Raw genomic sequence first — 25,655 nt, forward strand, 5'->3', positions numbered from 1 at the left:
CAGGCTGCTGGCCCTTTAAATCGCGTGCTCCCTGCCCATCGAGCTCGCAACTCTATAATACAGGGCATTTACAAAGTTCACACAGCTAATATAACCCTCAAATGGATCTTTACAAGATGTTCGTCATGCATGCGTCGGATCATGTAAGTATAGTATTTATTTGGATGTTAACATTTGATTCAGAATGAGTTTGATGGTGCTCCGTGGCTAAAGCTAACATTACACACTGCTGGAGAGATTTATAAAGAATGAAGTTGTGTTTATGAATTATACAGACTGCAAGTGTTTAAAAATGAAAATAGCGACGGCTCTTGTCTCCGTGAATACAGTAAGAAACGATGGTAACTTTAACCACATTTAACAGTACATTAGCAACATGCTAACGAAACATTTAGAAAGACAATTTACAAATATCACTAAAAATATCATGATATCATGGATCATGTCAGTTATTATTGCTCCATCTGCCATTTTTCAATGTTGTTCTTGCTTGCTTACCTAGTCTGATGATTCAGCTGTGCACAGATCCAGACGTTAATACTGGCTGCCCTTGTGTAATGCCTTGAACATGAGCTGGCATATGCAAATATTGGGGGCGTACATATTAATGATCGGAACTGTTACGTAACAGTCAGTGTTATGTTGAGATTCGCCTGTTCTTCTGAGGTCTTTTAAACAAATGAGATTTATATAAGAAGGAGGAAACAATGGAGTTTGAGACTCACTGTATGTCATTTCCATGTACTGAACTCTTGTTATTCAACTATGCCAAGATAAATTCAATTTTCAATTCTAGGGCACCTTTAATGCTTGGATAACACATCTATGTTTCCTTCGATTAAAAATAATGACTAGTGCAGTGGCTGCGATGTACTTAAACCTACTAACATCAGTTACCATGATTTTTGGAACGACTTATCGCAAGAGGAAAATATTACGTTTTAGCTGCATAACATCAGTTAATGGAAATTACGTCATTTTGCAATACTTTTTTATCAACATTTAGAAAATATTACAAAAGTTTTGCACAAATCTGTAAAAGAAGCCCGGCTTTAAAATGTATCTAGGACTAAAAAAGGGGCTGACCTGGACTAAGACGAAGGTCAGTTAGTCAGCTAGTGCATATATACAGAAAGAGAAGCCTTTTATTTTTCCTCAAACTGACCCTCTATTCACTATCTCTGCCTCATCTCAACTTTCTCTGGCATTCACGAACGCTGCACAGATGGCAAGACCGCCCTGCAAGAGCTGACATCAGGGCAGACGCCGCTGAATGACACGTGTAAACATGCACTCGCACAAACAGCGGTCGGATGAGGCTTTATAAATGGCGAGGGGAGAGGTGCTCTCTGACAGACGTGTGTAAATAAAGAATCCCTCTCTCTTTGCATACTAAAGTATGGCATGCATACAGAGCACCGCACACCGGCCGACGGTCCTCAGGAGAGCATCAAACCACACTCAAAATTCAGATATTTACACAAACCTGCAGTTTAAACACACAGAGTTGGGCGAGTCGTTTCGCCTCACTCGACACATTACCAAGGGACAGAAGTCAAATAAATACAGTGTCCCGACTGCTAACTAATGCCTCCACAGACACACACACACACACACACACACACACACTTGTAGTGCCTGGCCAAACTGCGTATCAGGGGTTCGTGGATGACAGCTTAATGATGGGAAAATATTTTTACAGGATCACGTTTCGGAGGGCAGCGTTTTACAAGCTCAGCCTCCTGAGTCTCATTTTATCTCTCTATCTCTCCTGGCGTTTATTGGCAGGTGGCTTAAGCGCTGCGGTCTTACAGCCTTAACACTCACCTTCCTTAAGTGCTTTTCACTCCAGACATCTTTGATCCAGCTTACTAGACGCACGCCCAAAAATAAAGCTTGTATGGAAATCAGCCCCACATTTGTGCCACATTTTTACCTACAACAACTGCAAAGGGGTTTACAATCTGACAGGAATTTGGTGGTAAAAACATACAATCTAAAAAATCTTGGGTTATTTTTTCTAACCAATTCATGGGTTGAGCCTTTTAGGTCATTTTTTTGGTCATTTTTCCAGTGTTTGGAAAGTGTTTGTGTTACCCAGATCCTGGGTCAGACGTAACAACCCAGTGTTACAGTAGTTTTTGTGTTACACAGATCCTGGGTCAGGCATAACAACCCAGTGTTTGGGTAGTTTTTGTGTTACCCTGATCCTGGGTCAGGCGTAACAACCCAGTGTTTGGGTAGTTTTTGTGTTACCCTGATCCTGGGTCAGGCGTAACAACCCAGTGTTTGGGTAGTTTTTGTGTTACCCTGATCCTGGGTCAGATGTAACAACCCAGCGTTTGGGTAGTTTTTGTGTTACCCTGATCCTGGGTCAGATGTAACAACCCAGCGTTTGGGTAGTTTTTGTGTTACCCTGATCCTGGGTCAGGCGTAACAACCCAGCATTTGGGTATTTTTTGTGTTGCACAGATCCTGGGTCAGACGTAACAACCCAGTGTTTGGGTAGTTTTTGTGTTACCCTGATCCTGGGTCAGATGTAACAACCCAGCGTTTGGGTAGTTTTTGTGTTACCCTGATCCTGGGTCAGGCGTAACAACCCAGCATTTGGGTAGTTTTTGTGTTACACAGATCCTGGTTCAGACGTAACAACCCAGTGTTTGGGTAGTTTTTGTGTTACACAGATCCTGGGTCAGGCGTAACAACCCAGTGTTTGGGTAGTTTTTTGTGTTACACAGATCCTGGGTCAGGCGTAACAACCCAGCATTTGGGTATTTTTTGTGTTGCACAGATCCTGGGTCAGACGTAACAACCCAGTGTTTGGGTAGTTTTTGTGTTACCCAGATCCAGGGTCAGACGTAACAACCCAGTGTTTGGGTAGTTTTTGTGTTACACAGATCCTGGGTCAGGCGTAACAACCCAGTGTTTGGGTAGTTTTTTGTGTTACACAGATCCTGGGTCAGGCGTAACAACCCAGCATTTGGGTAGTTTTTGTGTTACACAGATCCAGGGTCAGATGTAACAACCCAGTGTTACGGTAGTTTTTGTGTTACCCTGATCCTGGGTCAGACGTAACAACCCAGTGTTTGGGTAGTTTTTGAATCAACTCATTATGCTGAGTTAAATAAACAACCCAATTTGCTGGGTAAAATTAACCCAACATGTGTTCTGTCCTGTATTTACCCAGCCCTTGCGTTGAAAACAACCCAAATTCCCTACAAACAACCCAAAGTTGTTTTTAACCCAGTGTTTTTTATAGTGTAGCAAATGTTGCATATCGTTTTATCCACAAATATTTTAAACGTAACAAGCCATTATAATACAAAACCACTAATATTCTCCAACAGAAAAAAGAACAGATTTGTACGTTTTCTAAAGAAAATGTGATGTTAGTTTTCTGAAAGAAGTTTCTTATGCTCACACCAAGGATATATTTATTTGAACAAAAATAAGTTAGAGTTATAAGTTATACTCCAATCTTCAGTGTCACATGATCCTTCAGAAATCATTCTAATATGATGATTTGATGCTCAAGAAACATTTATGATTATAATCAATGTTGAAAACAGTTGTGCTGCATAATATCTTTGTGGGAACCGTAATAATTTTTTTTCAGGATTCTTTGATTAATAGAAAGTTCAAAAAAACATTTATTTGAAATAGATTTCTTAAATATATTTCTTAAAGATAATTTCTTAAACATCTTACTGACACCAAACTTTTGAACAGTAAAGTAATACAGTGGAAAACAAACAAACAGAAAACACATCAGAAAGTGATGACATACAAAATGTCGTGCAAAACAAATCGCATGTTTAATTTCAATACTCCTACAGCCCATAAGTCTTGTTTGCTCATTGTTCCATGCTCTATATATCAAAGTGTGCTATATGTTATAAGCACTGGAGGCCCTGTCACCTCAGACAAAGTGGCTGAATCCAAGGCTCTGAAAATAAACCGAGGGCGAGTTAATGGCAAGGCAAACACAGTGCGCTGGCAGCTGGGCCGCTCTGGCTATTTTCACCCTGACATCAGATCTAAACTCTCATTTTCCAGCCCTGTGACCTTCACACCTCCCTCACCGAACCCCCTTCCCCCGCCATCTATCGTTTCTCTCTTTCACTGCCGAGACTAAATCGTCTGACCCGACCTCTCAACTCTGACCCCGGAGGTCTGTCGTCATGTCAGCGCTCCTGATGGGGGGGAGCAGGGGTAAGTGCGCTGAACCAGGGCCTCAATGTAAACACATAAAACACGTCGCCTCTATTACCACACTGTGTCAACATGCTAAACGAATGGACATCATTAATTATTTAGGGATGCACTATATATATATATATATATATATATATATATATATATGTGACTAGGCTTGTCGCAGTTATCTGAGAAAACACAGTCACTGTGCAATTTCATATTGTCATCCAATAAGTCAATTTAAGCAAATGCTATGTCCATTTTAATGTCTTTCCATTGTGAACTCTCATCCATCTCATCGACCCACATCACAGACCCACAAACCACACAAAGAGCAGCTACTGCTGAATTCGTGCCGCACTCCTGCCAAAGCATAAACAAGACTTATTGTGCGCTAAAAATGCAAAGCTCCCTTGTTTTATATTACTATAAAATAATATTCAGGTTGGCTGGGGTCTTAAAAAAACATTTAAAAAAAAGTGGACTAAGACCAAAGAGAGAAATATATTAAGCTCTTGTAAATATTTTAGTAACTAAAATAACATTATTCATATCATTCTACCCTTGTGCAATATTTGTTTACAAAACCTTAAGGGAAATCAAACATCCATTCAAAATGAACTTCTTAAGACTTGTTGAGTTGCATGACTTTTTTTGGGTCATTGATGAATAAGGTTTTTAAAAGTGTAAAAAAAAAAAGTTTTATTAAGTGTTAACAATGAGATTATGTGGTTTTATAATCAATTAACACTGATTTTGTAATTTTTTTTACAAGACGGACAAAATTTGTCACCAATAAAGTAATTCGGTTTAACCAAAATTTCGGTTTTACTGAATGACGATATTTTAGAACAATGCTAACAGGCTGATATCTAGCTAGCTAACAAAAGGAAAGAAAATTATATTTAGCACAAGTTTTTAAAATATTACAACATTTTCCATGTTTTATAGCGGTTGATGTTTCGGGACATGCGTATGATCAAGAGAAAACATGAATTTATCAAATAGTTAAGAGAGAGTTAGTTACTTTGCTTCATGACCATGTGGTCCTTTGCAGGTGTCTGAATGATGTCACATCCTGTCACATGATATTGATCCAAAATGGTCCCTTTATATTGGTTACTCCGAATGACATCAATGAAATAAATTTTTCCGGAAATTCTTTCTCATAACAAAGCAACGACTTCTACACATAATTTTAATATCATTTTGCACTATGTTGATATATGATGATATAAAATCATGCCAGAATAAAAAATATATACATTTATTACATTTTAAGATATTTTAATCACAAATGAACGGTTAAACCGAATGACCTTTTGACACTTCAAAATCTTTAAAATACCTTTATATGAAGCAAAATATAATTAAAACCTTTTGGATTCAATAAAAGAGATCTAGTTGTACTACCTTACACACTTTGGATGTCATATCTCTGTTCTTTATTATTTATATTTTTATTATTAAGGCCTTTGGACAAAAAAAAATATGAATGTTTGATTGTCCTTTTGCTAGCTAACTTGATATCAGCCTGTTAGCATTGATTGAAAATATCATTATTCAGTATAACCAAAAGTGTCATTCGGTAAAATTTAACTGAATGACGTTTTTGGGACAAATTTTGTCCATCTTTAAAAAAAAAAAAAAAAAAAGACAAAATCAGTGTTAATTGATTATAAAAACCACATAATCTCATTGTTAACACTTAATAAAACTTCAAAATTAACCATATTTCCATTTTTTTTACACTTTTAAAAACCTTCGTCAATGACCCGAATATATAGTATTTATTCTTGTGATCAAAGCTGAATTTTCAGCATCATTACTCCAGTCTTCAGTGTCACATGATCCTTCAGAAATCATTCTGATATGATGATTTGCTCAAGAAACATTTATGATTATTATCAATGTTGAAAACAGTTGTGCTGCTTCATATTTTTGTGAAAACCATGATAGATTTTATTTTTCAGCATTCTTTGATTAAGTTTTAGCATTTATTTAAAACAGAAACATTAGAAATGTCTTTACTCTCATTTCTAATCTGATATAACGCATTCTCGCTGAATAAAAGTAAAGTAAAGTTCAGTGTATGTTGAAAATATTTTTATACAAAATCACAAGCAACATTTAAAAACAGATCAGCTCGAGAACACAGCCGTGCACCAGCACAAAGATCAACAGAGTTTGCTAGATGAGGGAGTATTTTTTTACTAATTGGAACAAGACCCTCGTGCTGGCTTACACTGATGTCCAAACTTACACCGTACAGAAGGGAGAGAGAAAAGAGAAGAAACAAACCCCAATTCAAACAAACTTTTCCCTCATACGCCTCGCTGTTGGTGGTCTCAGCTGAACCAAATCAAAAAGCAACTTCTGTCAGGTTGGCAGCCAGCGGTGGACTTGGGGAAGGGTGAAAATCAGGCGGAGAGAGAGAGCGTTACTGAGGAACTGAGAGGTAAAAAAAGAGGTGGTTTGGTGCCGTAATAGAGCGAAGAGGGGGAACAGAGCTCATGAACAGCATTTTAATGTTAAATTAGTGCAGTATAACAGGAATTCTTTAACCAAAAATGAAATGTGCTTCTGCTTTTTGGATCCGTTTAATGATCTCCATGCAAAAATAACAGCATATGGGTTTTGGGGGGACAATAAAAGGAGCTAGAACATTGGTGGTTTGCTATAGCTTACCTACCATAGATCATCTATTTTGACATTTCAGTCCTACACTAACAAGATCACACTTGCAGAAGCCTGTGGAAATGAATTTGGACAGGCAGTGAGACCCTGACGCTGGAATCTTTCGGTCTTTTCCCTGTCCTGACATGCACCACAATCACAAATCCCATCTCAACAGCACCTAACGAAAGTGAGGACCACATTTAAACGGCTAGCTGACAGATCCACAGCGCCGTGGCGTATTAATGAAAGAAAAACAAGAGAAAGAGATTACGCTGCAGAACACAGCGCGCTTCAAAGGCGCTTTGATGAGGAGAAAAAAGGAGAAAGGGCAGAACATGCCAAACTAAATGTGTGGTAATTGTTTATCTTTCTCTCAGACCACTTTCTTTCATTTCAAGCCCTCATTTCCTATCGTTTCATTTAGCGCTTCATGCTGGCGTGATGGTGTGGTTTATGGGACGGGCACAGAGACGGTAAAGAAAGGAGCAAGACTTTGGAAAAGTTGAGATGGCTTGGATTTTGCAAGCATACAGAAAAAAGGCTTCTGCTGGAGAAAAAGTGTCTCCAAACCTACCTGGAGTGGCCTTTTTTTGTTTGCTCTTATGATGCAAGCAGCTCACTAGGTGCAAGTTTGAACTTTTTTGGGGAATTCTCTGTCAATTTGAACTGTACTGTAGTTTGGTTTTGAGTTTAAATCAACGCAAAAATACGCACAAAAAAGTGTGACCATGTGTGCACAAGCAAAGCAAACACATACAGCACTAGAAGTGGCGAGAGCAAGAGACGGAGCACTTGTTCCCACCTGTCTCGGCATTCCTGAGGATTTATACAAGAGAGCGAGAGAGTGGGATACAGAAACACATACAGCAGACAGGATGAGGACTCTATTATAGAGATGTAGTGATTAGATGAGAAGGCTCTTTTGTGACTCCAAACACCACATGCACACATTCCCACTCCTTTTGATCTCTCAATTTCCATGACTTCTAGATCGAATAAAATAAAGATGGACAGAATTATTCATTAGGCCGTTTTATAGCCAATTAAATATTTTAGCACTGAGAATTACTAGAAAATCTGTGCAGAAATGTGCATAAATTTAGATTATAATTTACATGGATTTTTAAGACCTGGAAATCACATGAAATCTGATTCTCAAAAGCAATGCTTGTCTTTCTGTCATGTGGTTTAGCATGCTGAAAACACTAGACTATAGTTCCAAAGACCTGACAACACTACAAACATGCATGACATTTATGTTAGTCTGCTCACCAAGGCTGCAATAATATGTGAAATAATTAAATAATATTACAATTTAAAAACAGCTGTTTTCTATGTGAATATACAGTAAAATGTAATTTATTCCTGTGATCAAAGCTGAATTTTCAGCATCTTTACTCCAGTCTTGAGTGTCACATGATCCTTCAGAAATCATTCTAATATGATGATTTGCTCAAGAAACATTTATGATTATTATCAATAGCTGTTGTGCTTATTCTTTCCAGGATCCGTTAATAAATAGTTTGTCCTGCACCATTTGTGCTTGTTATTTAATGGAAACTAAATTATTTGAGGTAGTCAATGTAATAAACAATAACTCAACATTACATAGCTTTAAAGGGTTAGTTCACCAAAAAAATTAAATTTCTATCATTAATTTTTCACCCTCGTTCCACACCCGTTCATCTTCAGAACACAAATTAAGATATTTTTGATGAAATCCGATGGTTTCTGAACCACACATATTCAGCAACGTCATTGCACCTTTTGAGGTCCAGAAAGGTATTAAAGACATCGTTAAAACAGTCATGTGACTGCAGTGGTTCAACCTTAATGTTATGAAGCGACGAGAATACTTTTTGTGTGCAAAAATAAAACAAAAATGACGAGTTTATTCTACAATTTGAACTGTTTTCATATGCAGTTGATGTAGTGAAGCTTCTGTGTACACAAGGAATGCGACAGCTGAAACCCATGTCTTGCATATGTCTGTGCGTGGTGGTTCTTGAAGCTCTGACTCCAGCTGCAGTCCATTCTTTTTGAATCTCCCCCACATTTTTGAATGGGTTTTGTTTCACAATCCTCTCCAGGGTGCGGTTATCCCTATTGCTTGTACACTTTATTTCTACCACATCTTTTCCTTCCCTTCACCTCTCTATTAATGTGCTTGGACACAGAGCTCTGTGAACAGCCAGCCTCTTTTGCAATGACCTTTTGTGCCTTGCCCTCCTTGTGCAAGGTGTCAAGGGTCATATTTTGGACAACTGTCAAGTCAGCAGTCTTCCCCATGATTGTGTAGCCTACAGAACTAGACTGAGAGACCATTTAAAGGCCTTTGCAGGTGTTTTGAGTTAATTAGCTGATTAGAGTGTGGCACCAGGTGTCTTCAATATTGAACCTTTTCACAATATTCTAATTCCCTGAGATACTGAATTTGGGATTTTCCTTAGTTGTCAGTTATAATCATCAAAATTAAAAGTAATAAACTTTTGAAATATATCAGTCTGCATGTAATGAATGAATATAATATACAAGTTTCACTTTTTGAATGGAATTAGTGAAATAAATCAACTTTTTGATGATATTCTAATTATATGAACAGCACCTGTAGAGCTCTTTAAAGCTGCACTGAAACTGACATTTTGACCTTCAACCCGTTGAACCCCAGTGAAGTCCACTATATGGAGAAAAATCCTGGAATGTTTTCCTCAAAAACCTTCATTTCTTTTTGACTGAAGAAAGAAAGACATGAACATCATGGATGACATGGAGGTGAGTAAATTCTGAAGTGGACTAATCCTTTAATGTCACTGAAACTAAGGACAACTAGAACAGACACTTGGGAACAATCTTGATCCTAAAATACAAAGAAAATATAAATAAATAAAATGTTGTGCAACATCACAAAGCCCCATGCAAAGCAGGGGAAGGGGGGAAAGGGAGGCAGACAAAAGTCAAATATTAAAGACAAAATGTTTCTAAGAATCAAAGCTAAATATAACATTGGAAAACATGAACAGATGTTGTCTATTCTGGTATTCATGCTACAAATACAGCTACAGAGAGTTTATAATGCATGCATCAAGTTAATGCATGATAATTAACTCATTAAATGTTCTGTCAGCTCTTGGCCCAGTCCGATTCAGGATATTTGTTCCAGATGAAAGCTTACAGTCAACCAAAGAAGTGTAGGACAGCATACGCGCTATCCCTCCTGACTACACTAGAGGGACATTTACATTGCATTAAGAAACCTACCTGCCAAACAGGGGTCCTTTCAGAAGGTCTGGAGTCTTACAATCATGCAACATCTATTAAATGAAACATTTATGTTTTAAAAGATATGCATGATTAATGGTGGCACATTTGCATCAAGGTTGGCCTGAGAACAGTGCAAGCATTATCCATTTCACCCACTGAAATTCCTTAAGTTTCCTACATTAACTCTGCGGCAAGCGGCTCTTAAGACTAATGAAAAGCCTCTCCAGATGACCGGCAGCCCGCACACAAACATACAAAGAGACCCCAATACAGTTCTCAGACGCTTGTTTCCTTTGGCCTGGATGTGGAATTCACAGGAAGCTTTGGGAAACACCTGGTGGATGGAGAGGGAGGCAGGTGTAGGGAGGGTGGAGGGGGGACGCTTCTCTCGCCAGAACCCCACAGACCTGCTCATTCCACCCCATTAGACACATTCAGAAGCCTGAAAGCTCGGGCACAGTCGAGGGCCAAACAGCCATCAGAGGCTCAGACACAGAATGGACCCGGCAGGGCCAGGAAGTCACGTCTCGAACTGGACGGCGGTCTGGCTTGACTGCAGTAAGAGAAATGGAGCTGGCTGGCACTGGGTACAGTCTCCTGAAAGGACTCCAACCACTGCCTTTGTGACCAGTGAAGATTAAACGGAGGCCAGCTAAAGTTCTTGGCGTTGTGTCTGCTTGTTTTTGTTTACAGTCTGCTCCGGTCCTTCTTCCAAAACAACTAAATAATATATTCTGTATAATAAAAGTATTCTCAGCATAACCCACAGGGCTCCAGACTAACATTTGAGAGCAGTGGCGCTGGTGCCACTAAGTTCCACAGAAGGTGGCGCTGTGTGTTTTTTCAATCATAAAGGTAATTTAATCATATTACTATTGTCTGGAATTAATAAGTGCCGTTACTATATGTTTATTTATTGGAAATTTGACAGTAAAGCACTGAGCTTGAATTGAGATGCAGATAAAATTAACAATAATGTGCAAAAACATTTATATAGGGAAAAATGTAAATATTATACTCTTATTAAATGTACCATACTCAACTTCAGTGATGATAAAATGAGCGCTCTTTACTTGCTTTCTGCGTAATTTAGTCACAATTTGAAGAAAAGTTTTTGTTTTTCATGAGACTTTTCCTACTTTTCCATATTTTAGGGAGTCAACAAGTCCAGGCCTTTATTGAAAATAAGAACATGTTCTTAATAATTTGCCTGGTAAAATAAAGGTTAAATAAAATAAGTGCTCCTGTGCCGCCATCTAGTGATAATTTCATGTCTTTTTTTAAAGTGTTTGTTTGTCTAGAAGTGTTAGTTTTCCTTCATCTCTAAACTTTTAGATTTACAAATCACCACAATAAAAATAACATTAAAAAGTGTGATGCACTTTAAATAAGTCCCTGAAAAGTGCTTGAATTTCACTCTCAAAAGTTATCATGAACCCTGAAATGAGAGTATTTCTGCCACAATACCATGGTTTCAGTAAACTATGCAGCGCTGAACGCAAGGGTCTCGAGACGCGCTTTTGAGACGTGATGCAATAACGAAAATAATAGAAATAGGCAAACAGCAGAATAGGTAGATACTATTTTTGACAGGGAAAAAAGAAAAACGCACTGGCTATGGGCCTCCTCTGCCATGTTGCCGTCAATTAAAACAGTTGCCATGCCAATTTGCTACTGTAAACAAAAGCTTGCAACGCTTGCCCCGCCTCCGAGTTCTTCTGATTGGTCCACAGTTTTTGGAACTGACATTGATGAGTGGCGCTGCGTGTAAAAGTTTAAACTTGACTCATCGTCTTAAATACGCGGCGCTCATGTGCGAGGCGCTGCAAAAACCGCGAGACGCGAGTATAACGGTCATACATGTCCTTTACGTAGAAAAACAATGGCAAAGTAGTGCATTGGAATAGAAAAATGCACTCTGTGTGAGCGTCCCACAGACACAGTAAGGGGTACACAGTGTTCCCTGCTCTAATGGGATGGATTTGAGCTCTAAGCAGGGCAGAGCATGAGAGCTCAGGGGCTTTGACGAATCGCAGCGGGTGCTGTGCTCTTAGCAGAGGTGCAGGGGGTCATTCTGAAACAACACACCGAGATGAATTTCAAGACGGCATTCCAGGACGGCCACAATAATACCATATGCCTTTGTGTTCAAGAAACACGGAACATTCTGGCATCTTTTCCTCACACTCATGTCTTTCCAAATCCTTCCGCAAAATACAAAAAAGAGAATTTTAAGACTTTTTCATGCTCTTCAAGCAACAACAATTAGTGGTGGCAGGGGCTTTTAAGCTTCAAAACGGATGCAAAAGCACCATGAAAGCAGTTTATACAACTCTTCTGAAGTCAAACAATCACTCTCTGACCAAAAATTGAAGACATTATTCACTGAAAACACATTCGTAACAGTTTATGAGAGAAGATTCTTGAGCAAATCACTCTTTTAGAATCGTATAAATGAATTGGTTGCTTCGGATCGGATTGATTAGTTAGTCAAGTGTAACTCAATGATTGATGGTCACAACTCATTAGCTATGTTTATACGCACCATAATCAGACTGATGCCTCAATCAGACTGAAAAATGTAAACACCTCCAAGGATTTGAATGAAGTTTTGATAAGATGGTGTAGATATGAAATAATCTGGTCAACAGGAAAAAAACAAGCACGTAAACACTTGAACCAGACTATTTTCTCATTCAGATTGAAAAATACATTAATAAACGTAATGCCCATGTAAACGAATATGTGAATCGGACTGCAACATTTAGAGTCTATATAAACAGATTCATTCATTCTTATTGACAAAAATCAATGCATTTAAACATTGCATGATTATCAGTGTATTTTTTGTCTTCACCTTGGTTTTTCACACAAATCCATCATATGAGTTCAGATCATACTTTTATGATGCTTTTGTGTCCTTTCTGAACCTTGAAAGCTTCAATCCAAGCACCGGCTTCAGAAAGAAAGAAGCCCATTTGGATTTGGAACGATGTGAGTTTTTCATTTTTATGTGAACTTTTCCTTTATTAAGCATTTTAAAAAGTGGGTTTTGGATGTAGGTGAGAAACAGACAACCTTCTAACCCCAGACTAATCTCTCAGAGCACAATGGCAGGAGGTGAATGAGAGGGGTGAGTGGCACTCATCCTCTGATGTGAGAGCTGTGCTGGGAGAGATTACCCATACAGAAGAGCGAGAGCTGGGCTCCAACCGAGCTCTATTCATTATTCCACACGCACAGCTCTGCAGAAACCGGCTCCACGGAGAGACTCCAACAAAGACAGAAACCGAGAGAAAGACAGATGCACAAACAACTTCCAAGGCTACAGATACAGCCTGAGGTTGAAAGTTTCAGTAGACGAACACGATACTGCAGTGCAGAGAAACACAGTGAATTAAGACACCCAGAGGCTTTACACTCACTGCCGCATTGCAGAGATGCTCAAAGGCTTGAGATGTCATGCTTACTAATAAGAAGATATGTTCTGTAGCTGTGAGAAACAATAATGGGTCATTCTACAAAATAGGTGCCATTTATAGATATAAATATTTGATAAATTAAAGGTGCCCTAGAATTAAAATTAAAATTTTCCTTGGCATAGTTGAATAGTTGAGTTCAGTACATGGAAATGACATACAGTGAGTCTCAAACTCCATTGTTTCATCCTCCTTATGTAAATCTCATTTGTTTAGACCTCTGAAGAACAGGCGAATCTCAACATAACACCGACTGTTACGTAACAGTCGGGGTCATTAATATGTACGCCCCCAATATTTGCATATGCCAGCCCATGTTCAAGGCATTACACAAGGGCAGCCAGTATTAACGTCTGGATCTGTGCACAGCTGAATCATCAGACTAGGTAAGCAAGCAAGAACAATAGTGAAAAATGGTAGATGGAGCGATAATAACTGACATGATCCATGATATCATGATATTTTTAGTGATATTTGTAAACTGTCTTTCTAAATGTTTCGTTAGCATGTTGCTAATGTACTGTTAAACGTAGTTAAAGTTACCATCGTTTCTTACTGTATTCACGGAGACAAGAGCCGTCACTATTTTCATTATTAAACACTTATTAAGCACTTCTCTCCAACAGTGTGTAATGTTAGCTTTAGCCACAGAGCACTATCAAACTCATTCAGAATCAAATGTAAACATCAAAATAAATACCATACTTACGCGATTAGACATGCTGCATGACGAACACTTTGTAAAGATCCATTTTGATGGTTATATTAGCTGTGTGAACTTTGTTTATGCACTGTTTAACCCTTGTGCATTCAAAAAAAAAAGTTACACTTAGGTTAAAAATGGACAAAAATGTCCATGCCAAAAAACTGTCATAGAAATATGATTTATTAATATTTTTTTCCACTTTCACTGATGTCAATTTTTTAACCAGCATCTGTTCTATCCATAGATACCAAATATTCATTAATTTTAAGAACTTTAACCCTTTAAATGCTGGTTTGTTTACATAATGCCATAGGTGTTTTTTTATGAAAAAAATAAAAATAGTAGTTAATTTTCATAAACTAAATGCTAAGCAGATTTTTTTTTCTTTGCTTATTAGATTCTTGGGTGGGTCAATGAAGAACAACAACATTAATTTTGAGGCATTTATATTTTTTATGTAGTGTCAGATTTTTTACAAAAAGTAACACTTAGGTCAATAATGGACAAAAATGTCCATGCCAAAAAACTGCCATAGAAATATTATATATTAATATTTTTTCCACTTTCACTGATGTCAATTTTTTAACCAGCATCTGTTCTATCCATAGATACCAAACATTCATTCATTTTCAGAATTTTAACACTTTACAAATCGGTTTCTTTACATCCTCGGCTTCTAATGCACCCATGTGCTCAGTGTCAGTGGGCAGCACTAGTTTCAGAGCTTCCTCTGCTGAGTAACGTCTCTTCAAACAATGAAATGATCAACCCCTCAAGCACCACATATGTATAGGTTTGGCTGTGAGGACACCTGTGTGAACTCAAACTTTGTATAAAATCTACCAGACTAAAAAATCAGTATTTTCTTGTGGTGAAAACTAAAATAATGTGTTTAGGGGCTTCTGAACGTCTACTTCAAATTCAAGCGTAACTTTTATCTCCGTACAAAAACAATAACAAGTGAAAAAGTGCAATCAAGGGTTAAGATGTGTGTTTGGTCAAAAAGAAGAACCTTAAAGCCTTCTTTGACCTTTTTCATAGTTTTCACATGACCCTATGACCCTGCCAAGGGTGTGACTCATACAAGGAGTGGGATTTTTGATTGCCAGTATGATATAATTTCTTTCAAACTAATTACACAAATTAAATTTTCAGTAAACACCTGCAAACTACACTCTGACATCCTTACCAGTATACCCACACAATTATAGCTGCATTATAAACACAAATAAAGCGAGTATTTCTTTTATAAGCCAAATTTGAAAATATGGCACAATCTAGTAAAAAATGGTAAAAATTTAAAATTTGAAGCCTTGCCGATAGAATGAATGCCTATTTGCAAATATTGTATCATTTTATAGTCAAATGGCCCTGGGTTAAAAAATTGCAGTTTTAATGGGTTTCAATGTGGACATTTTTGTCCTTAAGGTCCTAAGTGTGAGTATTTTTTGTACAGAGGGTAAAATTGATTTTTTGAAGGAAATGAGGGTAAAATATTAAAATTCCAATAAAAATAAACACCTGAGCCAAAATTCATGTAGATGGCATTAACAAAGGCACACTTGTAACAAAAAACAAAACTGAAATGGACAAAAATGTCCATAAGGATGCACAAGGGTTAAGGCAAGCGCGAGCTCCGTGGGCGGGGAGCGTGAAGATTTAAAGGGGCCGCAGCATGAATCGGCGCATATTTAATGATGCCCCAAAATAGGCAGTTAAAAAAAAATTATTAAAAAAAAATCTATGGGGTATTTTGAGCTGAAACTTCACAGACACATTTAGGTGACACCTTAGACTTATATTACATCTTTTAAAAAGACATTCTATGGCACCTTTAAATAATTTTCAATTTTAAATAAATGAACTATTACATATAAAAGGTCATAATGTAATTATTAGCCATTCTAAAAGTGAACTCTTCATGGACACTCTTTTTCCGCCATTATCTTTTTCATAATAGGGATTGAGGCTATGAAGCTTCAAAACAATAAAAGTCATCCATATGACGTTTACTATATTCTGAACAAATAGAATAGCTTTGTGCAAGAAAATAGTGCTCTGAAATCTCACTAAAGGGCACCTATCTTTTGATTCTCTGAGCAATGTGACATCACACTGCTTAGGCCCCGCCCACAGCCTCTGACTGACAGTCCTGCATTACCATATATTCCGCCCCCAGCAACTTCTACGCTGACCGTCATTTTCTCCATGCTCGCACATCAACAATGTCTTGTTGGATGTAAGCCTGAACATAAGACTCTTCATTTTCTCCCAACATCTGAAACATGCTGTGGATTAGTTTTATTTTTGAAGGTAATGTGCCCCAAAATCTATGCAAATAATGACTGCTTTGTGAACGAGGGGCAATACAAGGAAGGCTTTGCTAAAAAGGGTGGTACTCAAGGATGGATCTGTACCAACTGTTCGTGATCCTCCAGAAGTAGTAAGTGTCACACTGTTTATTTTTTTTGTACGATTTTTGAGAAAATCACCAATTCAGTCGACGTGCCTCTTAGCCAGTTCCACAAGAAATGCAGCTAAAGATATTGTTGTCTTAGAAAGCAGATGTCTGTCATCTGTTTTAAACCTTGTTTATATACTGTATAACCACACGTTTGTAAAGAACAGTGTAAAAGGTGATTGTCTTGAAAAACTGTGTACGGTTGTTTACGGTATGTTTATTTGCAAAGGCCAGCAATTTTATCCTCTAACCATTCGTCCAGCTTCATTCTAAAAGTTCTTCCTGAGTCTCTCCATCAGTGTCGGTTTGAACAATGTAAGGCTGAACACTTTCCTCATTTTGGCTGCGTGAGATTCTCCAGCTTTGTTGTTGTTGAGCTGTTAAAGCTCCGCCCTCTTCTGGAGCAGCAGCTCATTTGCATTTAAAGGGACACACACAAAAACTGTGTTTTTTTTTGCAAATTTGACAAGCTATAATAAATAATCTGTGGGGTATTTTGAGTTGAAACTTCACAGACACATTCTGGGGACTTACAGTATATCACATCTTGTGAAAAGTGCCATTACAGGTGCTGCATCAATGCTGTCATGCCAGATTTGACAATGCCATCAAACATGGTGCTGCATCTCTTGAGGAGCCATATTTGAATTGAACATGAGCAATAATGAGATTTTGAAGAAATGGGTGAGTAAATGATGATAGAATTATCATATTTCCAATGTGTTTAAAGAGAGGAATGTTTAAATACAGATGAGGGCTGTCTACCTCCCTGATAACACGATCACGTGACACCCTGAACTACAGTAGCTCTGACCTCTTCCTCAACTGCTAATAGCTTCTACAGCTGCATACTGTATGTTCCCTCTTCCTCGCTTTCAGCTCAGGGCCAGGCCGTCACTATTATTTACATTCTTTTCCTCTCTCACAATCTCCGCCCATCATATATGAATCAGCTGTTCAGTTGCCCAGCATCTCCCTCGTCTCAGTCGAACGACAGCCAACACGCTTTACGCTCAGCCACATCTGTGCAAGCACTTACACCGAGTTCCCGCTGGACCGCTTTCCCATCATCCTGCGGCCCAGCTCGAACACAGCTCCAAGTCCCTTGTTCGCAAAAGATGCTGAAAACCAACTACGAGCCAAGTGCGAGGCTGCAGAACACGTCGCAGGAACAGCTAACGGTGTCAGAAACTCAATAAGCTACACAACAGAGCCAAATCTGGAAGCATACCTCAACATTTTCCATGGCCTGTCCGCACCTAGAGGCTTAAGGGCTGAAAATCAGGCATGCGATTTGTGATAGAGAGATAGCGCTGATGAATTCTGCAGGTCAGTCTGACGCTGGGTTCACTGTAAGTCAAATATATTAGCTTTCCACAATCCAGAGTAAGTGTTCCAGCAAAATTTAAGAACATTTTGTGTTGTCAAATGACTTGAGTTTGGCAATGCTAAAACTATGAAATAATGCTAAAAAATCCCCTAGTGAGCAAACTTGCGATATTTCTTCCCTATTGTGACGTATATCCAAATGAAATGACTTCTGGAATGAGAAAAAAAAAAAGGTAGGGCATGCCTTGATTTAGTCCTTTCAGGAACTGATTCGATCATAGGAAGTTGGACGTTGCCAACTAAATGGAGGCAGATCTGATCATCAGTTTGCAGTCTTTAAGAAATGTATGTGCTTCAAGAAACTTTTTATCGTGGAGTACCCCCTGAAGGGATCACCATCCTTCTGCGTACCCCCTCTCTTCCACTTCGACGGCAGTCACACCTTTACCATTAAGGGACAATATTTGCCCCCTAAATTGATTTTCCAGTGCGTGTTTTTTTTCCTTTATGAATAACTTTATAAAATAAATAATGTTTAAAATTTAAAAAAAATTTCAATAGAGAAATATGCAATGATGGTAAAACTAAGTAAAATGTTTAAATATTACACTAAAACCGCCAGTAGGTGGCAGCAAGTCACTGTTTTTATGAGTGAGTCATTGAATCATTCATTCAGTAACGAAGCAAGTGGCTGTGAATGAATCATTGAATCATTGACTCTCACGATTCGTTCAAAGCTGCAGAATTGTTCGCGAAACACAGACGTGTGTTGTAGTTCTGCTGTGGTTTTCGTTAGAACTATTATTTACTTCAAAATAGAGTAAATACTGACAGTACTGTGTTTAAAATGTGCGTTTTATTTTTTGACCGGTTGTATAATAATGTCACATTTGCAGTCATGTGGATATTTGGGAGCAATTGCATTCTTGCTCGTTATCATCATTAAATACAAGAACAAGAAGGCATGTTTTTGTATTGGAGAAAGTTTGAGTCTTAAATCGAAATTAATCCACTATCTGTGTCTATATTTGTTCTTCATGCGAGTAAGTGCTCAATCCCCACTTTTACAAAGGTGCATTGTCGAGAACGGCAGTAATTTAGCAAGATTTAAGGCAGCAGATTCTGCACGCGATCTATCCTATGCTGCTTGTGTGGATACAGTCATTTTTGACTGCAAATGATGAGGTAATCTGATTAAATGTGCTGGATTTACGGCATTTTGGCAGTTAGATGCTCGGTTTTAATATTACTTTAAGGGAGAATTAAATGAACTACTCAGCATTTTGTTCGCGTACCCCCTTTTGTCACCTCACGTACCCCAGTTTGGGAACCACTGTGCTAGACAATATGGATGGACGCAATGATGGACGGATGGATGGATGGATGAATGATTGGATGGATGAATGGATGGATGGAATGATTGGATGGATGAATGGATGGATGGATGAATGACTGGATGGATGGATGGATGGATGAATGGAATGATTGGATGGATGAATGGATGGATGGATGGAATGATTGGATGGATGAATGATTGGATGGATGGAATGATTGGATGGATGAATGATTGGATGGATGGATGGATGGATGGATGAATGGATGGAATGATTGGATGGATGAATGGATGGATGGATGAATGATTGGATGGATGGATGGATGGATGGATGGATGGATGGATGGATGGATGGATGGATGATGGATGGATGGATGGATGGAATGATTGGATGAATGGATGGATGGATGGAATGATTGGATGGATGAATGGATGGATGGATGGATGGATGGATGGATGGATGGATGGATGAATGATTGGATGGATGGATGGATGGAATGGAATGATTGGATGGATGAATGGATGGATGGATGGATGAATGATTGGATGGATGGATGGATGGATGGATGGATGGATGGAATGATTGGATGAATGGATGGATGGATGGAATGATTGGATGGATGAATGGATGGATGGATGGATGAATGATTGGATGGATGGATGGATGGATGAATGGATGGATGGAATGGAATGGAATGATTGGATGGATGAATGGATGGATGGATGGATGAATGATTGGATGGATGGATGGATGAATGGATGGATGGAATGGAATGATTGGATGGATGAATGGATGGATGGATGGATTGATGAATGATTGGATGGATGGATGGATGAATGGATGGATGGAATGGAATGATTGGATGGATGAATGGATGGATGGATGGATGGATGAATGATTGGATGGATGGATGGATGAATGGATGGATGGAATGGAATGATTGGATGGATGAATGGATGGATGGATGGATGAATGATTGGATGGATGGATGGATGGATGGATGGAATGATTGGATGATGGATGGATGAAACGATTGGATGGATGGATGGATGGATGGATGGATGGAGCTATATTGGTAGCAGAAAATAATTACCACCAATTACTAGAGAAATAATTTAAACTTTACACCATTTTGTAAAACAAATGAAAAACATGTTTAGTCATTCAAATACACCAGATGCTCAAAATTAATAGCTTGCCTCAAATATTGCCCAGTCATGTGTGCCAATCCACTCAAACTAAAGTTTTACCACCAATGCAACTCCTCAAAAAACAAGAGGAAAGAAAATGTAGACTTGTTAAAGAAGTGTCACTAGTGTTGCATTTTTGGCAAATATTAATAGATCGGAAACAATTGTTACATCCAAATGAATTGAGTTGAAGGCGTCTCAAACCAAACTGAAGAGTGACAGCTCTTGAATGCCATTCTAAAACATCCATGGCTATACAAGTACTTCGAATACACAACAAATGAGGGGAAGAAAAGAGGAGAAAGAAAGAGATAATGTGTTTTCAATGGTCTTTCCTCACTCCTCCCTAGTGCTGTTATTGTTAACTAAAATGGAAGCCAAAAACTGGAAACTAATTAAAGCTGAAACAAAATATCAATATTAGAAGAAAAACTTAAACTTAATGAAAATGATTAAGTACTATAATGACTAAAACTGAACATAATATTAATAAATACTCTAATAGTATACAAATACAACTAAAATAACACTGATATCTACTGTACCATCACACAGGAAAAGGGGAAGAGATATTTCCTGTGGCGGAGCAGGTTTCCAGAAGTGTGGCACAGCGATCGCTCCAGGGCGAGTCTTCGGGGAGCAGTAATGAGAGAAACAGATCACGAGCGCAGAGGTGTGACGCCGGCGGACGACAGAGGATTAACACCTTTAACAGGTGTCTGTTTCAGCTCCAAAACAGAGCGCCACCCGTCGATTATACAACCACTGCGGCCTGCCTCGTGATGGAGACTACACAAGCATATAAAATATTCAAGGAAGTGTACGCTTGCTCCCGCTAGAATGACTTGATTTTGATGCATCTTGTTTTAACATTCAGCAAAGCGCAGAAGCTTTCAGTTATTTCGTTGCAAAAATCGCAGTACATCGGTCATTCCAGCAAGATTAGATGATGCTGACCCGGGCAAACAGAAGATGAAAAGAAATGAAGGTTGATGTCGGTTCAGAGACGTACCTTATAGCGCATCTTGGGACACGAGTGCACGTAGAAACCCAGATAGTAGTAGGCGAGTTTGGGCGACTGCTGCTGCAACTGCCTGGTGAAGGCAATCTCCCTGCAGAGAGAACGAGAGCAGAAATCATGATTACAGGCTTCGTTAGTTTGATGTGAGGAGAATGTAATGCTGATTTAATGCTACAAATATCCACTGATAAAATCACTGTGACAGTTTTAGACCGGCCGGTAAATAAGACATTCGCTTACTCTTGCAGAGTTTATCCATGTAGTTTGACAGATTTCTTTACATTTGTGTTACAATATAATATTTTAGGGATTTTGTGATATTTAGAGATATGACACTTCAAATTTCAAGATTTTTAAACAGGGTTTTTAAAGGAATAGTTCACTGTAGAGTTTAAATTTCTTGATAGTTTACTCTCCTCCATGTCATCCAAGATGTCTTTCTTTCTTCAGTGGAAAAGAAATGAAGGTTTTTGAGGAAATCATTCCAGGATGTTTCTCCATATAGTGGACTTCACTGGGGTTCAACGGGTTGAAGGTCCAAATGTCAGTTTCAGTGCAGCTTCAAAGAGCTCTACATGATCCCAGACGAGGAATAAGAGTCTCATCTAGAGAAACCATCGGACATTTTCTAAAAAAGAATAAACATTTATATACTTTTTAACCACAAATGCTCGTCTTGCACTGCTCTGTGATACGTAATCATGTTGGAAAGGTCATGTGATGTAGGCGGAAGTACCGATCCAGTGTTTACAAAGTGAAAGTCAAACGGCCTTTAACAAAAAAAGATAAAAACAATGTTGGATGATTTTGAAGTTGGAGGAGAAAGTGAGATTTTTTCGCGGTACTTCCGCCTACGTCACGCGTGACTTTTCCAACATGATTACGTAATGCGTGGCGCATCACAGAAAACGCTGTACTTATTCAAACACCAGTTCTTTATGTACAATTGCATTGCAAACAAGCAGAAACGTTACAGATCAGAGCATCACAGAGCAGTGCAAGACGAGCATTTGTGGTTAAAAAGTGTGTAATGTTTTTTTTTTAGTAAATGTCTGATGGTTTCTCTAGATCAGACTCTTATTCCTCGTCTGGGATCATGTAGAGCTCTTTGAAGCTGCACTGAAACTGACATTTGGACCTTCAACCCGCTGAACCCCAGTGAAGTCCACTATATGGAGAAAAATCCTGGAATGATTTCCTTCATTTCTGAAGAAAGACAGACATGAACATCTTGGATGACATGGAGGAGAGTAAATTTTAATTCTTAACAGTAGATAAAACGTCAACTGACTCGCTGCATACAGATCAGATCAACTGCTTCCTCTGATAAACAGCCATTTAAATGTATATCTGGAAGTGCTGAAAAAGAAAAACAAAAGGGAGCTGAGAAAATAAAAACAGGAGGAAAAATAGAGGAGATTTATACTTCCTCCTGCGAGCAATCCTCTCTCTCTCTTTTCAGTTCTTGCTTTATTCCCTGCACAAACATGTTTCTCTTTTCCATAAATAAATCCTGCTCTTTCTTCTCTCTTCTCCTGCATTTTGTACACCTCAAACTCTCTGTCTTCCCAAAAATTAGGGGGAGAAATCTTTTTTTTTTTTTTTGCGGGGAAAAGGAGAGGAAGAGAGAGAAGCCAAAGCAAAATAAAAGTAGTGGAAAATGAAAGAGGAAAATAGAGAAGGGAAAAGGAGCGACGACAAACAGCGAGGTGCTGGAAGGTCATGCGGTCGCTGCCAGGTTCCCGGGTTCCCATCCCCTGGTGACAAAGCCTGGCTCTCCATGAATGAGAGACGGATAAGAAGAGGCTGTAGAACCCATTCACAAAAAAGAAGGACAGAAAGAAAGAGGGACAGAAAGAAAGGGCAGCCCCCCCCCTCCTCGATTTGAACCCCCGTCCCCACCCGCTCGCGCTGGCAGCAGTTTGAAGCCTCCATTATCTCCTCTTCAGAGGACTGACACCCCTACACAAGCCAATTATGCCACAGCGCTCACCACAGACAAGACGTCTGCTTAATATTAATGTGTCACACACACACACACACACACACACACACACACACACACACACACACACACACACACACACACACACACACACACACACACAGCAGGAGATGTGTGGACCATATTTCCTGAATCTACACAACACAATGTCTAACTATTATTGGAGATGTAAACAAAATAGCAGTCAATGAAACAATAGAAATTATATAAGTTTATTAAAAACATAACTGCAATGTATTAAAATAAATGTAAATTTATCTTCTTTAAAGGATGTTTTAAAGATAAATTTAATAAAAAACAAGAAATATGTATTGATTAAGAGGGAGAATTTGAATTTGTCATGATTTCTCAGATATCTGGAACACAAAACCAGTCATAATGAGTCACATGGGTATATTTGTAGCAATAGCCAACAATGCATTATAAGGGATGCAAAATTATTTTTCTTTTATGCCAAAAATCATTAGGATATAAAGTATACAGATATTTTGTTTTCCTGCCATATATATGTCAAAAATGTATTTTTCGTTCAAGTGGATATGATTTGCTAAGGACTTCATTTGAACAATTTTAAAGGTGATTTTCTCAATATTTTTTGCACCCTCAGATTCCAGATTTTCAAATACAAACTATAAATCAATGGAAAGCTTATTTATTCAGCTTTCAGATGATGTATAAATTTAAATGTCAAAAAATTGACCCTTATGACTGCTTTTGTGGTCCAGGGTCACATATAATGTTTGCATATTTTCACCATAAATTCTTATAACCATATTCAATAAAAATACTGTAGCCTACTTAAACTGTGAAGTATTTATTTATATTTTATACTGCTTTTAAAATACAATAATTTATTTTAAGTTTTATATATATATATATATATATATATATATATATATATACATTTTCCCCCATCAATATGGGAATTTTTGGAGGGAAATGTCATTTAAATGATCCTTTACAAAAATCTAAATAACCTTATTTATGTAAACTATAATTTCTTATTTATGCATATTCTGATTTATTAAATGATTTAGGGGTTAAAATATGCCAAGGACAAATTTGAATAAGATTCAAACAAGGATTTGAACAGAATTAAGTGTGAAAATTAATTTTCAGCACGTTTCAACTCACATTTTGTTGATCTTTGCTGGCCCATTCATCATTATTTACACTGTCCGGCGCAGCATGGAGACACATTACTGAACAGTGTCACATCCTGCGCTCAGACGGTCTCACTCAATCACACTGACACACAACAGCACAAAGACGCTGACCCCGCGGCTGACACCAGCTGCTCCGGGCACAATCTCCACTTCTCCCTCACGCTTTCTCTCCCTTAGCCTTCTTTTGATTCTTCTCTCTGTGAGAAATGAGGCTCCTCCAAACACCCAAAACACACACACACATCTGGCACCTCCTGTAAAGTGTAACCTAATCAGGTGAGCCTCCCATGTGAAATATTTAAGCACATGTGAGACAAAGAAATACAGACCTGTAACTGTGGGTGTGTGTGGTAGCGTTTGAAAATAAGATGCATTCAAAACTCTACCAGAGACAAGATTCTGCACTAAAGGACAGGAAGATCAGGATGCACTCCTGTGATATTCCTCTTCAAAGACAAAATCTGCAACATTAATGCTTTTAAACTTTTGTTGGGAGGTAGTGTAGCCTAGTGGTTAAAGGTTTAAGCTGGTAACCAAAAAGCTGTTTTTTTGGTTAAAACTCACCTTTCTGAACATCAGCCTAAAATGCTGAAAGATTAGTGAGCAGCAGTGAGACAGAGACACAAACCTGAGCGCAGAGTAGGTGCCCAATGAGAGCGAGGAGAAGTCGGGGTGGTAGTAGAGGTACACGGACGACACACAGGAGGGCAGGATGTCCAGGACCCCCACGGCTACTATCCTGCCATCCAACCAGTACTGCTGATGGAACGAGCCGTAGCCCACATCAGGACCATCAGGAGCGGTCTCAGCCTGGGAGAAAGACAGAG

General features: G+C 38.5%; 1 protein-coding gene across 5 annotated transcripts in view; it reads right to left on the minus strand.

Annotated features, from left to right (window-relative positions):
* The window catches only part of LOC137020286 (arginyl-tRNA--protein transferase 1), a 121,549-nt gene that overhangs the window by 38,931 nt on the left and 56,963 nt on the right, over positions 1–25,655 (minus strand). For all 5 annotated transcript variants that reach the window (XM_067385580.1, XM_067385577.1, XM_067385578.1 and 2 more), the window contains 2 exons: positions 25,457–25,638; positions 21,649–21,748 (listed from right to left, as the gene is read on the minus strand). In XM_067385580.1, coding sequence (XP_067241681.1) covers positions 21,649–21,748; positions 25,457–25,638 — 282 coding nt within the window. The remainder of the gene's footprint in view (positions 1–21,648; positions 21,749–25,456; positions 25,639–25,655) is intronic.

This window comes from Chanodichthys erythropterus, chromosome 5 (genome assembly GCF_024489055.1).
Source record: "Chanodichthys erythropterus isolate Z2021 chromosome 5, ASM2448905v1, whole genome shotgun sequence".
Taxonomy (NCBI): domain Eukaryota; kingdom Metazoa; phylum Chordata; class Actinopteri; order Cypriniformes; family Xenocyprididae; genus Chanodichthys; species Chanodichthys erythropterus.